Source organism: Odocoileus virginianus, chromosome 6 (assembly GCF_023699985.2).
Source record: "Odocoileus virginianus isolate 20LAN1187 ecotype Illinois chromosome 6, Ovbor_1.2, whole genome shotgun sequence".
Taxonomy (NCBI): domain Eukaryota; kingdom Metazoa; phylum Chordata; class Mammalia; order Artiodactyla; family Cervidae; genus Odocoileus; species Odocoileus virginianus.
Genome location: NC_069679.1, coordinates 14667206 through 14683886, shown reverse-complemented (window position 1 = coordinate 14683886; position 16681 = coordinate 14667206). Strand labels below are relative to the sequence as shown.

The 16681-nt window shown below is 36.6% G+C and overlaps 1 protein-coding gene across 1 annotated transcript in view; it reads left to right on the top strand.

Moving 5' to 3' along the window:
* Positions 1-2500: 2500 nt before the first annotated feature.
* The window catches only part of RNF212B (ring finger protein 212B), a 29115-nt gene continuing 14934 nt past the window's right edge, over positions 2501-16681 (top strand). The window contains exons 1-7 of the mRNA XM_020909861.2: positions 2501-2593; positions 4147-4247; positions 6077-6129; positions 6597-6671; positions 14494-14609; positions 15236-15296; positions 15962-15990. Coding sequence (XP_020765520.2) covers positions 4148-4247; positions 6077-6129; positions 6597-6671; positions 14494-14609; positions 15236-15296; positions 15962-15990 — 434 coding nt within the window. The 5' untranslated portion in view covers positions 2501-2593; position 4147. The remainder of the gene's footprint in view (positions 2594-4146; positions 4248-6076; positions 6130-6596; positions 6672-14493; positions 14610-15235; positions 15297-15961; positions 15991-16681) is intronic.

Sequence of the window (16681 nt, the reverse complement as noted above, 5' to 3'; positions counted from 1 at the left end):
TTAGTATAATACTTATTGCCAATGATAAAACTCAAACTTTCACATGAAAATCAAAATTTTGAGAAACTTTTATCTGCAACTGTACGCCTGACTAATTTCCAAAACTCAAAGATTTTTCTGGTGAGATAGGTAGTGATATTAACAAAGTTGATTTAAAAATATTATAAAATGAGTGTGTCAACATTTAATATTGTTTCATGAAATGTGTCAATGTGTGTAATTCAGTGAACTAGTATTTTCCAAATGACCAATTTGGTCTAAAGGTAAAACGTGACAAGTTCATTGATACAGTGCAGTTAGCTTTTAACAAACTCCCACTTCTTAAATTTTGGTGTAGTGTCAGAGATAAATATTAACAAAATCTAAATAGGTGAACAGCAGACTCATTGGAAAAGATCCTGATGCTGGGAAAGATTGAAGGCAAAAGGTGAAAAGGGCGGCAGAGAATGAGATGGCTGGATAGCATCATTGACTCAATGGCTATAAACTTGGGCAAATTCGAGGAAATAGCGGGGGACAGGGAGACTTGGCTTGCTGAGACCCACAGCCTCGAAGAGTTGGACAGCACTTAGTGACTGAACAATAGGCTCTAGGGAAATACTACTCTCTTTTCCAGCTACATACTTGAGTGAGTCCAGATCTTTACACACTTCAACCAAAACAGTATACTGTAACAGAGTGATTGCAGAAGTACATGTGTGAATCCAGCTGCTTTCTATTAGGTCAGATTGTGTGTGTGTGTGTGTGTGTGTGTGTGTATGCACACACACATGCTCAGTTGTGTCCAAGGCTTTGCAACCCTGTGGGGTGTAGCCTGCCAGGCCCCTCTCTCCATGGACTTTTCCAGACAAGAAATACTGGAGTGGGTTGCCTTTTCCTTCTCCAGGGGATCTTCCTGACCATAGGATTGAACCCACGTCTCCTGCGAATTCTTTACCACTGAGTTAGCTACCTGGGAAGCCCAGGTTAGAGAGTGTTGTTATTCAGTTGCTGGATCCTGACTGATTCTTTGCTATCCCATGGACTGCAGCACACCAGGCCTCCCTGGCATCATTAGATGCCTGGTCAGATAGTAAGAGATTATAAAACGGTAAAACAAAAGCGATGCCACTCTTCTCACCAAGTTGTATTTATTTTGGAACATACAGTTATATTTCACAGGTTATGTTACCACTTAGTGGGTTTGTTATTGTTGTTTTCAAATAAATTAATAAATATTTTAAACTTTTCAGTTTTAATTGCTAATATGGTGAATATTGATAGATACAATCCACATAAACCAAAACTTTGTAGGGAGGGAGTCTTCAATATTTTTTTTTTTTTTGCTATAGCATGTGGGATAGAGGATTTTACTTCCCCTACCAGGATCAAACCTGTGCCCCAGCAGTGGAAGTGCAGAGTCCTGACCACTAGACCACTGCTGAATTCCTTTCAATACTTCTTAAAAGTTAAAAGAGTTCTGAGACCAAGAAGTTTGCGAATCACTACTTATCGACTTCCTCAAGGAAATTTCATGTTCACTTTTTTTTTTTTTTTTTTTTTGGTCAGCTACTTTTATAACTGAACAAAGGATAAAGAGCCATAAAATTCTTGGATCATATTTTCTTTTTGAAAACCTTGAAATGCATCTTCATTGTCTCTAGCATAAAATGATTCTGTAAAGAAGTCTGATGCCAATCTACTTTTCTTTTCCTTATAAATGACTAGTATTTGTTGTCTGGATGCTCAAAGGGGTTTTCCTTATCATTTTTTCCCTTATCTTTAAAGACTAATTTAATAGCTTTACTAGAAAATGTTTTGGTTTTGACTTTCTGGGTCCATTTTCTCCTTTGCAATATATAGACTTAATTCTTGTTTCAGGAAAATTTTCTCAAAATTTTGTTTTAAATATTTGTTCTGATAACGTTGCTCTGGTTTCCCTTGAGAGGATAAATGTATGTGTAAAATATCTTTGTTTGTTCTCTATATCTCTTTCTCTTGAAAGTTTTTCTTTTTCTTTTTAGAAAAACCTTCCTCCTTTCAGCTTTATTTCTGAAAAAAAAATTTTTAATTTCCTTGATACTGGTTAGTTATCATTTATTATACAACAGTACTCTAAACAAATCACTTTTTAGCTTTTCTATTTCTGGCTTACACTGTTCTTTAAAAGCATTTATTATTTTCTTTTTTTTAAATATTTTTTGTTTTACTTGAAAATCAAATGAAAAACAGAGAAGAAAAAAAATTACGTTAACCTTTTCATCAGCTTTGTGACCACATTTTTCTAGTGTGTTACCGTCTAATTATTAGGTTTATTTTCACCTTTTTGTTTCCACAGTAGCACGCATGGGATTCGATCATATTTCTTATCTTTTCCCAATTTTAAATCAGGTAGATTTTCCCGAAATATTAAGAAAGGGCACTTTCGTCTCTCGGGCCCCGCCCACTCCCGGGCCCCGCCCACGCCTCACACACCATCGCGGGACACGCCCAGTTGCTTGTCTCTCGCTGGTGCCAGACTCGCTCTATTTTTTCCCGCCATTTCCAGCTCTTCTTGAGAGCTGGTTGATTTCGGTGAGACCCGAGGCCTTCCGGAATCACTGCGGTCAAACAGGTAGGGAATATAGTTTAAGAAGAGCTTCTGGTAAATTCGAGCCTTTGCCAAGTCTCCATCGCTCTTAGAAATAGGGCGAGTCTTACCCTCACAAACCCTGTTAACGGCTCTTCTTTGAAAGAAAGAGTTCATTTGGTCAACCCATTTGATTAAAATTCTTCTTGCTCCGTCTAACTGGGAGCATTATAACTGGGACCTTTCCAGTAGTTCTTTAGACTCACTTCTGGGAGAAGTTAGTGTGTCTGTGAGCAACAAATAGAAATATGAAGCTCGTGCCTGTGTGTAATGTCTTTGCGTTGAAATGTTTGCATGCTCAGTCGCTTCAGTCGTGTCTGACTCTTTGCGACCCGATGGACTGTAGTTTGCCAGGCTCCTCTGTCCAAGGGATTCTCCAGGCAAGCATACTGGAGTGGTTTGTCGTGCCCTCCTCCAGGGGATCTGCTCCACCCAGGGATCGAACCGGTGTCTCTTTACAGATCCTGCATTGGCAGTCGGGTTCTTTACCGGTAGCGCCATCTGGGAAGCCCTATTGAAATATTTATTCAGTGTTTTTGTCTTGAATCTTGCCCTTGTGTGACAAAAATGTTAAAGTGTGGGACAACTAGCCAATACCCTTTGAGCAAATGTCTCCATAAACGACTTTAAAACTTTTTTAAAGAAAAAACTTAAGTGGGGAAAAAATTTACCTTCTGTTTTGTATTTTCCCCCCAATTTAATTTTAAATTAAAATCAAACCTATTTCATTCTTGTAGTATATTCATGAAATTAAACATAAATTCATTAAATATAAGAACTAATGACAGCTCACTATGTATCAGTTCTGTATTTTTAATGTCAGTTTTTTTGTTTCAAATCTTGCTGTTCAGTGAATATCAAATACATCTTTTATTTTTATTTTTTCAAATACATCTTTTAAAAAAGGATGGGATTGGACAAAACGTTAAATGATTTTTAAGATCACTTTCAGATCTATGATTCCAAGGTTCTGTGGAGTAGAAGAAAATGTAAACAAGCTGAGACATCATTCAAAAACCATGTTTCTCTTAGATAAAATGTGTCCCAAGTGGTTAATATGTGATCTTCTATATTTTGTCCACTACTTCCTCCTTGCTCCATCTTGCTGTATCACAGGAAACTATTAGGAAACATGTAGATGGTTCTTTTTTTTAAAGATTGTTTTTTCTAATTACAAATTAATACCTGAATTAATACAGAAAACTTAGAAAACAAAACAGTGTAAAGACAGCATATACACACAAATATCCATAATCTCACCATTCAAAAAAGAAATCATCACTGTCCTGTTACTTTTCTGAATATGTATACTTTTTAGAAAATGGCATTGCATACTCTGCAATCTGCTTTTTTACGCTTCAGAGATATATGTACTTTTCTTACAACCAATTGAAATACTCCACAAAAATATGCCCATATTCCAATAAATTAGCAGAAGCTAAGCAAACATTGTTAAGAAGATTTTTGGAACAGCTATAATTATGTTATAGTAAATATAATTATGTTATGCCCAGAATTGTTCTCTCTGTTTGCTGCAGAATGGATTGGTTTCACTGCAACCGATGTTTCCGAAAAGATGGGGCCCATTTCTTTGTCACCAACTGTGGCCATATTTTCTGTAAAAAATGTGTGATTCAGGGTGAGTGACTTAACTGTTTTCAGATTCAGGCAAAAATGTTTTAAACTTAGAAATAATGATTAGCCATTTCTCTGTGTAATTTGGAATAAAAATCACTTAGGAGGTCAAATGTGCTGTGAGTATAATAGGAAACTGTTGATTATGAAAATTGGAGGAATCCATTAACAAAGAATGATTTAGCAAATGGAATATCTATTATATGAACGTCAAAAGGTGCTTGTCAGTGTTCTGAAGCCTGTAGCAGGGAAAGCCACAAAATTATGAGACTGACTAGAGAAAAGAGAGAAAAATAAAAATGATGACTAGAAATTGGGAAAGTGGTTGATAACAAGAGTCATTTCTAATAGAAAGTAGTATAGTCTGTCAAGTTAATTTGTTTAGAAATATTGACTATGATGATAGTGGTGGGTAATACCTTTGTGGTTTTCACATGTTCTGATTTTATATATCCTTACCACAACCCCAGGAGGTAATTATTAGTAGACCCACTTTACAAGTAGGGAGCTGATTCAAAGAGGTGATTTGACCAAGTTCTTACAACTGTTAAATCCTAGAAGTGGGACTTTAAGATATGTCTTTTTTTTTTAAATGCTAAAACACTTACATTTTCTGTATGTATGTATTCTGGGTATGTAGGTCCAGAAGAGGGACTTAGGATGCTTTGATCAGGGAAAATTTCATGTAAGAAGTGCCACTTTGATAAAGTTTTGAGTAATAAATTGGAGTCTGCCAAGTGAATTAGGCAGGGAAGATCATTCTAGTTTAAAAGAACATCATGTATAAAGGAATATAGCATCATAAAACTTAGTACAGGGAAGTACACGTGATTGGGATTGGTAGAACATAAAAGAATAAGATGAGAAATGTGAGAGATGAGGCTAGAGAGGTAGGCAGTGGCCAGATGATGGAAGGCTCTACCTACCAGGCTAAAGAACCTGAACTTTATCCTGCAGGTGATGGAGAGCTGTGGAAGTTTCTTTGTTTGGCTTTGTCTTAAATAGAAGAATGATTTGGATGTGCTAGCTGGTTCTGGCAATAGTATAGGAGGAAGACTGGGAAAACTTTATCCCCAAGGAAAAAGAGTCAGGTTAGCTCACCTCTGGAGAAGCTTTTTTGAGGTGTGAATCTCATGACCCTTTTAAGTTCTCTGCTAATATAACAAAACTATTACTATGCTAACAGCAGCTCACTTTGGAGCAGTTTGTCTCAGTGAAGCACATGTCATATGATGTTTTCTCCTGACATGGCCTTTATCTTAATCAATAACCAGCACCACTACTAAAAATTCAACTTCAAAGGAAGATTAGGAATTTTAATTCTCAAATCTTTCATGTTGAGTTAATTAGACAATGAGGGTAGGAGAGCTTCAAAACGATATCCAGGAATAGTAGCAAAGTGCGAACAGGGCAGGAATAATTGGAGAATTTCTTCAGGTACCCAATGTGTGCCTACTGTCAGGGAGATGGAATAAAAAAATAATAACTTAAGTTGAGATCATTGGTACTCTTCCTAGACTCTAGTAAATGTACACCCCTCAGTGACTGCTGGGAGGCAACTGTCCCTCATGTGTAGCAGAAAATTGGGAATTTATTAAAAAGGAAATGGGTAGAGGTACAGAGTGAAAGCCTTACTTCTCATCAACATACATGTTTGGAAACGCTGATTTCTGGCATGGTGCTCAAGTTGAGGTCCTTTTTTAGCACAATGACATTCTGAATTCAGTAAGAACCTCTTTTCATTAGCTAGCCAACTTGACTATTACCACATACTTTGGGAAAATCTTACTTCATGCCCATGAGAACCAAACATTTTTTCCCTTTCTCCCCTAGAAAAATGTGCTGTTTGTGGAACTGCCTGCAAGTATCTGGCTCTTTCTGATAATGTAAGTTTTTCCTTCTCTGTCAACAATCTTATCCTGTTTCCTGATGTATAGGAAGTATACAAAGAATACAGTGACTATGAACTGAAAGTTGGGGGGAATTCCCTGTCGGTTCAGTGGTTAGGACTCAGTTCTTTCACTGCAGACCTGGGTTCAGTCCTTGGTCAGGAAACTAAGATCACACGAGCCACACCATGCAGCCCCCCAAAAGACACAAAATAACATAAATAACAATTGAGGGGGAAAACAAGAGATAGAAGAATAATTTGTGGGTTTGTGGCTACTGCCACAGAAGCGTGAGGTAAGGAGGATTAAGACATATAGTTAACATCTCCTGGTTCAGTAGTGATCACACTCTTACCTAGCACAGTAAAATTCTATCTGGTGCTTTAGAAAGGGTGGTACATCTTTAACTGTATTTGCCAGTATTTTATTTCATTCCATTGTGATGTGTCTTATTCTCTTCATAGCTGAAACCTCAGGAGAAGATGTACTTCAGAAACCCTGTGGAGACAGCTTTGCAGTATTTTAGTCACATCTCTCAGGTATGAGAAATAACAGTGAAGACAGTCTGATTTTCCAGGCAAGTTATAATTACATCTTATTTCTTTTCCAAAGGTTCTCTTTAAACTACATTCGTACATTTATATACAATGGGGAGAAATTGGCTGCCTTATTTGCTTTCCTCGCTGATAATACAAATCTCAACAATTAACTTTTTACTGACCCAGAATCTGTGATAGGCTGTAAAAACCACTATGTAGCTGAATCTTGTAGTTCCTAGTTCTATTAAGTCATTTTTGAGGATAAAGATGCTTCTAGGCAGCTTCATTATTCTTCTGTGCAGATTTAGTGAATCTTCTAAAAGTTGCTTTGAATATATAGGTCTGACCCTGCAGTGGACTTAGCAACCTGGCTTTCAAAGTTTTGCTTATAGACCTAAGTTCAAGAAGGGATTTCTTGTTCTCTATTCTTATTTTTCAATAACCTTTCTTAGTAATGCTTATATATTTAATTCTTCATTTGGTATTTATAATTAGTTGTCTGAACTTTAGAAGATATTTTTCTTTTCCTGATGCATGATATGTTGTCATGCATATCACTCGGTCAGGAGCAATTGAGTTGTGGAAGGAGGTGAAGAGGAAACAGGACAGATTTGAGAGAGTTCCCAAATTGTAAAAATTTTGGTTTTTCACTTTCACTCTTTAGTTCTCCACCAAGATCATTTCATAGCCTCATGGGATTCTTATCTGGGTATGTTTCTTGAGATTTTATCGCTATTTTTCTTCTCTATTCTTCTCATTATTTTGAGAGTTTTTTTTTTTTTGAGAGTTATTCTTTTATTAAACATGAAGATGGTCCTTTGTCATGTTTGACTGAAGAGAGTAGATTTCATTTTTCTTCGATGTCTCCCCTTTGATGTCGTCAGTCCTGACTCTGAAGATGGAGGAAGGGAAAAGAGGGCTTTCATGGCATCCTGCTTTTAGCTGCTTGGGTGAACCATCATATTTGAGATACTATTTAACATTATGAGGAGATAAAATCCAGCTGAGACTCAAGGAGAAATGTAAACAAGGTCACATGAACAAGAGAAAGAGCAGAGCTTTGGTTAATAATGAAACCAAGGATTAGTTAATGATCAGTAGAGAAATTATATGTAGTCTGAATTCTAACCTACCTAATCATGGGACCAATTACACATGGTCAAGTAATCAAGATAAAATACATGGAAAGGGTCAGTTAATCATCACTTTAGTGAAGTGCCAGTTTGGTAAAGTCAGCAATGTCTGAAAATGTGTTTTCCTAATCTGTGAAGTTGAATAACTGATCCAAGTAATGTCTAGATTGTTTTTGCTCACATTTTCTTTCCTCAATCAGACTTTTACTGATTCATCTCAAATAGCAGCCCCAAGTGTACTTATCCTGCTTTTTCATTGGAAATCTTATCTCTAGTATTTTATAGTATATTTGTTATTGTCTGAATTCTGCTCTGCTTCCCCATAGCGTAATGTGTTCAAGGTTCATCCATGTAAAAATATTATAACTTCATTAGTATTTCATTCCTTTCCATGACCAAGTAATAATATAGATGGATATACATTTCATGTATTCATTCATCTGTTTAGGGACATTTAAGTTGTTTCCACCTTTTGATTATTATGAATAATGCCATTATGAACATGTGCATACAAATTTTGCGTGGACATATATATTCATATCTCTTGAATATATACATAGGAATTAAATCACTGGGCCAAATGGTAGTTCTCTGTTTAACTTTTGAAACTGCCAGACTGTTCTCCCAAGTGCTTGCCTATTTTACCTTTTTACCAGCAGTGTGTAAGGATTTTGATTTCTCCATATTCTAATCAAAATTTGTTTTTATCTGTCTTTTTTTTATTATAATCATCCTAGTGGTATGAACTTGTATCTTGGTGTGGTTTTGATTTGCATTTCTCTGATGATTAATGATATTGAGCATCTTCTCATGTACTTATTGGCTATTTGTTTGTCATCTTTAAAGTAATGTCTATTCGGATACTTTACCCATTTTTAAAAAAGTTAGATTGTCTTTTTATTATTAGTTGTAAGTGTTCTATATATATTCTAGGTACAAGTCCATATATATCGGACCGTATATATACCTAGGTATATATCCTAGGTACAAATCAGGTATATGATTTGCAAACATTTTCTACCATTTTGTTGGGCCCTTTCCACTTTAAAATTAAGAAATAAAATAGGTCTTCCCTGGTGGCTCAGTGGTAAAGAATCCGCCTGCCAATGAAGGAGACTCAGATTCGATTCCTGGTCCAGGAAGATCCCACATGCCGAGGATCAACTAAGCCTGTGCGCCGCAACCATTGAGCCTTTGCTCTAGAGCCTGGGAACCACCACTACTGAGCCGCAACTACTGAAGCCTGCTCTTGGCAACTACAGAGTAGCCACCACTGGCTGCAACTAGAGAAAAGCCCGTGCAGCAAGGAAGACCCAGCACAGTAAAAAATAAATAAAAATTATTTTTAAAAAAAGAAATAAAATAAATGTTCATTAAGTAAATTCAAATAGGAAGAACAGACAAGATGGGATATCAGTAAAATAGGAAATAGAAGATATTGAGAGAAGAAGAGGGAAAAATGTAAATTCACAAAGAAAGACCAATTCAGAGCAAAAGGCATAAATGAAAATACAGAAAAAGACTTTTATTAGTTTAGTGTTGGGATAGACAAATATTTCTTGAAAGATCAGTAAATAGGCTTTGCAGGCCATGCAGTCTCTGTTGCAGCTACTCAACTCTACTGTTACAGCATAGAAGCAGCCATAGGCAGTCTGTAAACTAATGGGCAGGACCATATTCTAGCAAAAGGCAAAGGAGAAAAGGAAAGATATAACCATTTGAATGCAGAGTTCCAAAGAATAGCAAGGAGAGATAAGAAAGCCTTCCTCAGTGATCAATGCAAAGAAGTAGAGAAAAACAATAGAATGGGAAAGATTAGAGATCTCTTCAAGAAAACTAGAGATACCAAGGGAAGATTTCATGCAAAGATGGGCACAATAAAGGACAGAAATGGTATGAACCTAACAGAAACAGATGTTAGGTGGCAACAGTACACAGAGGAACTATATACAAAAAAGATCTGATCGATAGTTGCCTGACTTTGAAGTCATATGTTTTCCTAACGTACATAGATAACTACCATACAAGTCATTTGAATAAAATCAAGATCCGATCTCATCAGTAGACCAGACCAGTTTTCCATCCCTCACTTGAATTTCAACATTGAACAACTGAGATAATCAGTGATGCCTTTGAAGAAAAGTTTTGTTTAATTGAAGATTATTTTACCTGAAAAGAAAGTTTATCTGTCACTATATAAGACTTCTGAAACAGTATAGTTGAGTTCTTTGTCACTACTGAGCAGGTTGAGGAACTCAGGCCCCAATGTAAGAGATAATATCGCTTTGATTACAAACTGTTCAACCCAAAACTTAACTTTCTGACCTCGCTGCACAGCATGTAGAATCATAGTTCCATCAACCAGGGATGGAACTCATGCCCCTTGAAGTGGAAGCATGAAGTCTTAATCACTTGCCCACCAGGGAAGTCCCCTGCTTTTGATAAGGAAGCATTTAGAAGAAAATTTTTTTTTGCACAAATCACTTTGAGCATCATAATTACTCTTGGAATTACAAATCTGAACATGTAACTGCCTTTTCAAAACCCTTTGATGGTTTCTTATCACCTGTTTCTGACTCTTCAGAGTGACACCTAGTTCCCTTAAGATCTGGTTCCTCCAGATCTTCTCTCTCCAATGTCATCTACAGCTACCACCTCACATTTTATGTACCACATAAGTTCTTATGTAGGTTATTTATTACCTAACCTATAGGGTAGGTTTAGTTCTTTGCAGTTCTTTTATACACCATGTAGTGAATAACAGTTTTGTATCTCTGTGCCTGGAATGCTTGACTTCCACACTAAAGTCACCTGTTAATTATCATTTCTATACTTTATATATACTTCTTCTGTTTTTCATATCACCTTTTGTTTTAGTTATTGATTCATACTTCTGAATGTCTCTTGTACAATATAGTGAGGAGCTACAAAAGTACAAGAGTTCATACAATCCCTCTTAGTATTTCCTATTCCTTGTATCCATCACCCTGCTTCATCAATTCTTAGCTCTTGGCCAATCTTCCTTTTTCTGGACCACCCCATCTCCTGCCACCTCATCTAGATTATTTTGAAGCCAAAATCAGATATCATATCATTTCAATTTGTAAATATTTCAGAGTCTGTCTCTAAAAGATAGGTACTCCTTTCTTAAATATAACCATGTCATGATAAAGTAATTCCCTAATATTATCCATTAATCAGTTAATATTCAGTTTCCTCAGTGTTTCATAATTATTTTAAAACTTTTAATTGGTTTCAATAAAATCTATATAGCTGAGTTGGCTATTTTGTCTCTTAAGGTTATTTTAAACTGTAAGTTTCCTCTCTTTTCTTTTTTACTATTGTTGAAGAAAATGGTCTTTTGTGCTGTAAGGCTGTTCACAGCATGGATTTTCCGCATTGTATCTGCCTGGAGTCATTTAGTATGCTTGTCTGTGCTCTATATTTTCTCTAAGTTAATAGTTATTTAGGCTTAATCAGAATCATTTAAATTGAGGGGAGGGGATGAGACAAGACTACTTACAGCAGTGCTGTGTTCTACCAAGAGGTATGTAATGATTTTCTGTCTTTCATTTTGTGTGATGGTAGAAATTGATGAACTTTACATTGATCCATTAGTTCACTGAGTTGCAAGATGCTGATATTTTAATTCTGTCTTTTCTTCTCATTTATTTTAGCTGAATACTTAGGAGAAATTTACATTTCTCAACTATATGATTACCTAGAGATATAATTCAAAATTATGGGAATTCCCTGGTGGTCTGTTGATTAAGATTCTGAGCTTATACTGCAGGGGGAACTAAGGTCTAACATGCCACATGGCATTGCAAAAAAAAAAAAAAACCCAACAGCTAAGACCTGTAGATATTAAGTAACAAGGGAGTCAGTTTCACTAAAGATAGATATGGGAAACTAATAAATTTTGAGTACTTAGGAGAGATAGTGAATTTACCAATTTTTTTTAATATGAAAGTGAAAGTCACTCAGTGGTGTTTGATTCTTTGCAACCCCATGGACAACACAGTCCATGAAATTCTCCTTGCCAGAATACTGGAGTGGGTAGCCACTCCCTTCTCTAGGGGACCTTCCCAACCCAGGGTTCGAACCCGGGTCTCCTGCATTGCAGGCAGATTCTTTATCAGCTGAGTCACCAGAAAAGCCCAAGAATACTGGAGTAGGTAGCCTATCCCTTCTCCAGTGGATCTTCCCGACCCAGGAATTGAACCGGTGTCTCCCACATTGCAGGTGGATTCTTTACCAGCTGAGCTAAATGTATTTATTTGGCTGTGCCCAGTCTTAGTTGTGGCTCTTTGGATCTTTGATCTTCGTTATGGCATGCAAACTATTAGTTGTGGCATGTGAAATGTAGTTCCCTCACCGGGGATTGGACCTGGGCCCCTTGCATTGGGCCCCTTAGCCACTGGACTAGCAGGGAAGTCCCTACCAATGCTTTTAAAGTAAATTTTTTAAACTTAGCAGCTCTTCTATAATATTCAAAGCATTAAAATTGCATGGGAGTATAAATCTGCAACTAAAAAAATGACTTTTTTTTTTTAAATGACATTTAAAAGTAAAAATTAGGAAAGCCATTCTTTAGCACACACACACACACAAAGCTGGTCACGCTAATATTCATTGCCAAAATATATTTTATGAGACAAAAACCCCCTTTTCAATTAAGGCAATAATATGCACACCCACATTGTATCATATGTCTTAAGAAACCACTGAACTCCCCTTTACTTCTGTATGGTGACTTTCTCAATATCTTTCAGTGGTTTCTTCCTTACTTTTTCCAGCCTCTTGGCATTAACTGAATCTAATTCATAACTGAAATTTTAAAAATATTCTACAGTAAACAAAATAAAAATTATGTCCCATGTTATCAATTCTAAAAGCAGTGGGAATCCAAAGCATGAAGACCATGATGCCTTTACCTGGTCCTAATATGAAGATACAGGAAAGGAGTCTGAGTATTAAAGTAGGTAGTTCCATGCATTGTTACAATGAAATAAACAATATTTAACACTTGGCATTATACAATGTTTAGTGTTATCAGCAGGACTACTTTTGTTACTATCTGCTCTGTTATTATATGAAAAAAATAATCCCAACTAAAAACAAGTAGGCAAAACTTGTCCTAAAGAAGCTATAACCTTTTTATGAGGCTGAAGGATTTGAATGAGACAGAATAATGAATTTGCTCACATTTGAGATTTGTAAAATACTGAGATTCATTACTGAGTTTAGAATCTCCTTTAGTAGGTGTATTTGAAATAGATCAAACATTTGTACTCTAGCTTTGGGAGAAATCCCTTGATTTTCTCCTCTGATTCTTCTTTTTTGCTGATGGTTGTTTACCAATTGATCTTTCTTCCTCTTGGAATGGTCAGATCTGAGGTTTGGGTGTTAGTTTTTTGGGGTAAAATAGGTGAAGCAGGCCTACTTAGCCCTAGGCAAAAGGTTCCCCCAATAGTCTAGTCTTGTTCCCTGGAATTCCACAGTAGGGGAGGGTCTGTTCCCCCTGCACACAGGACTAGGGGAGGAGTAACCCGGCTAGGGAAAGATTTGGGCTTTCTTGGCCCAAGCCTGATACTAACAATTTTATCACAAACTGATCCCAAGAGTAGGTTAGGATGTTTGTGGTACTGGCTTTTGGCTATATATTATATCTACCTGTAATATCTATTTCTCCCTAATCCGTTGCCATTTTAGATAACTCTCAGGAGTGAGTGCCTTTTTTTCTGCTTCTGCATTGTTCAAATTTTCTAAAATGAATATGTTTTTACTTTTATTGGAAATAAGAACAATTTAAAAAATAGACTACAGTGAGTTCTTATCTGTATAGAATTAGTTTAGTTTGTTTTTGAGTAGAAAATTAAGAGTCTGGAGATAGTATAGATTCGGAAGTAGAATTCTTCAGTAAGGTGGCAAAAGCCACTTGCAAATTAGACGAGAATGAAGTTTATGGCAAAACTACCAGAACTAGGAAGGACCTCAGACAAAGGGTTTATGGCTTGAATAGGTAGGAAACAGATGAGACATAAATACTGCTGTGTATTCAAAAGTACAGCCTGACAAAGCTAAAACGCTTTCTAAATATTAACTTTTGATCTGATTCAGTAATCCCATGATGGGCACATCAGTACATCAAATGGTAAATTAAAGCAAAAGATAAAATTATTTGCCCATGCCCAGAAATAATATTCAGGAAAAGTCATCTCCGTGTGTGTCTCTTTGCCCTTAACTGTAGCAGTATAAACAGCCTGGAAGTATCTTTGTGTATCTTAGGGAAAGTAAATTGGTTACCAGTGCTCTGCAGTATCTAGGAATGTGGAAGCCGAGTCCAAACTAATTGTAAACAAGTAAGGTCAGAACCAATTCTAAACCAATTCTAAACTTGGAAACTTTTTTTGTTTTTGTTGGTTGTCACTCTTGCTCATGATGAATGGTTATATTTTAAAAGGGCTTATCTGTGTCAGTATTCTCATTAAGATATTAGGAAGGTGTTATTCTGGAGATGTAAAGCTTTGGCTTTCCCTAATTTTGGGGAATCGTGAATTAGGTCAGATGCTCCAGAAGAAAACAATCAGTAATAGAGTATGAATTAAAAAATTTCTGTTTGTTGCTGGAAGGAAGGGGAAAGGAGTTATGGGGTTGTATGTCAAAGGCCTGTTTTTCCCTAGTAGGTGTGGAGTTTCCAGAAGAAACAAACAGATCTCCTCATCGCCTTTTATAAGCATAGAATTACAAAGTTAGAAGCAGCCATGCAGGAGTCACAGGAAACGCTGACCAACCAGGACAAGTAAGTGACAAATCAGATCACCCAAGAGCCCTTTCCAGAGAAGCTAGAGCCTTTATATCCTTATGGTTCCAAAGCCTGAACATTGCTTCATGTGTGTTTATGTTTGTTTTGGGTAAGTTCAGTACAGAATTTTGTTCCCTCAGTCTCCATTTTCTTTTTCCCTTTCTTCCCTCTGTACTTTACAGCTTTCCTCTTTTACTTCCATCGGTCAAAAACTGCTTTTTCAGAGAAATCAGACGTGGCTTTTTCACAGTAATAATGATGGGGATAGCATTTAAAATGTTACCTGTAGGAGGATGTGTTTTGGAAGTGTTAAGCTAAAAGATGGAATCCCTGATGGAAATGTTCAGACATCTTCAGGCCAGGGGTGCATATGAAGAAGAGATGCAATTCTGTGTAAAAGCCTCTGAAACCATACCAACTGATGCTTATTTTCTCCACCTGGTTCTTCTCACCACCAAAACCCTGCCATTGCTGACCTGAATCACTAGGTCTCTGTCAGAATTATCTTGTATAGTGGCAAACGTCTCTCTGGAAGCATTAATTAGATTTGATAATAATAAAAACCAGGAATTTTTTTTATCCCACTGACCTGCTGGAGCTCACTGTTTCCATCTTTTGCCTAGAGAGCTGTCAGTCTTAAGGAAAGAGAATGGAGAACTGAAGAAATTTCTAGCCATCGTGAAGGTGAATAAAATAGATTTTCCATACTATTATTTTCTCTTCTACTTTGCCCATCTGTCTAGCTGACTGAATAGAATAGTTTTACATGGCAGGTAATAATTAATAATGTTTGTAAAATAAACATACTGTAGTAAATGGACAAGGCCACAGAAGACCTTGAAGGGATGAGAGGACAAAATTTAGCACAATGGTAACCCATTCTCGAACATCAATGAATCATAACATGGCACATGGGGAAGCTCTCTTACAGAAGAGTTATCTGTTGTAACTTAAAATTTCTCTTCAAGAATCCCAAGGCACCTCAGGACCCTTCTCCATCAAACTCTATTTCCTAGACATTTCTGTCTTCCCAAGATTGTTCTTTGTGTTTATGTAACGTTCCTTTTTATCTTACTCTTATATTTTCCTTTCTCTCTCCATAGATTCTATATATTTCCCCATGTATATCAGTTTTCAGGATTCCCAATGTGTTTTTGTGAAGAGAAACTAAAATTTTCTTCCCCCAAAGCTAATCATTTTCTAAGGAAACACTGCAGCTGTTTTCTTCTATTGGAAATATTAGTAACCACAACTAGAAGACATTGCAGCTTAGTTATCTGAAAAGTAAGATCCATTGATGGGGACTCTTGAGCTATAGCTTCCTTCACCCCCATTTTTTTCACTTACAGGAATCTCCAAGTTGGTACCAAGGAAGCAGGTCAGTTTTATTAGGCACCATAGCTTCCCTCTTTGAAAATATCTATCTTTTCTTGACACTTGGCTCTAACTCTTATGTGGGCTCTGAGGTGGAGGAAATGGTTTATGAATTTATCTTTCACTTCTCCATGAAAGAGTTAACTCACTGAAAAGCGCTGATGTAAAATTTTGAATGCAGTGCTCACCCCTGACTGTCATCTTATGAAATTCTACTCATCCTTCAAAATTCAACTCAAGTGTCATTTCCTCTGTCGAGACTATTAGGCAGAGTTAGATGTTCTGTTATTCACTTATTCAATAAATACTCATTAATTGCCTATTGTTTGTGATGTACTGTGTTAGGTGCTGGGTGTACATCACCAATGCTTCTAATTATAAATGTCTGTACCCTACCAATCATTAAATATTTTTAATATCAGCTCTGTACTGATGGATTAAAAAAACATGGCCGTTGACTCGCAGAAGCTAAAGTCTAATGTTCTAGCATACTCCATACTTCGAATACAGCCATTATAACATTGAACGTTGCTTTTTTATTGTCTCTCCCACTAAGCCTCTCAAAAATGGAAACCACATTCTAGTTATCTTTGTAACCTCAGGATCTAAGATACATGAGCACTAAATAAATGCTTCTGGATAGATGGAGGAGGGGATGGAGGGAGTGAGGGAATGGTGGATGTGTAAATGGGTGG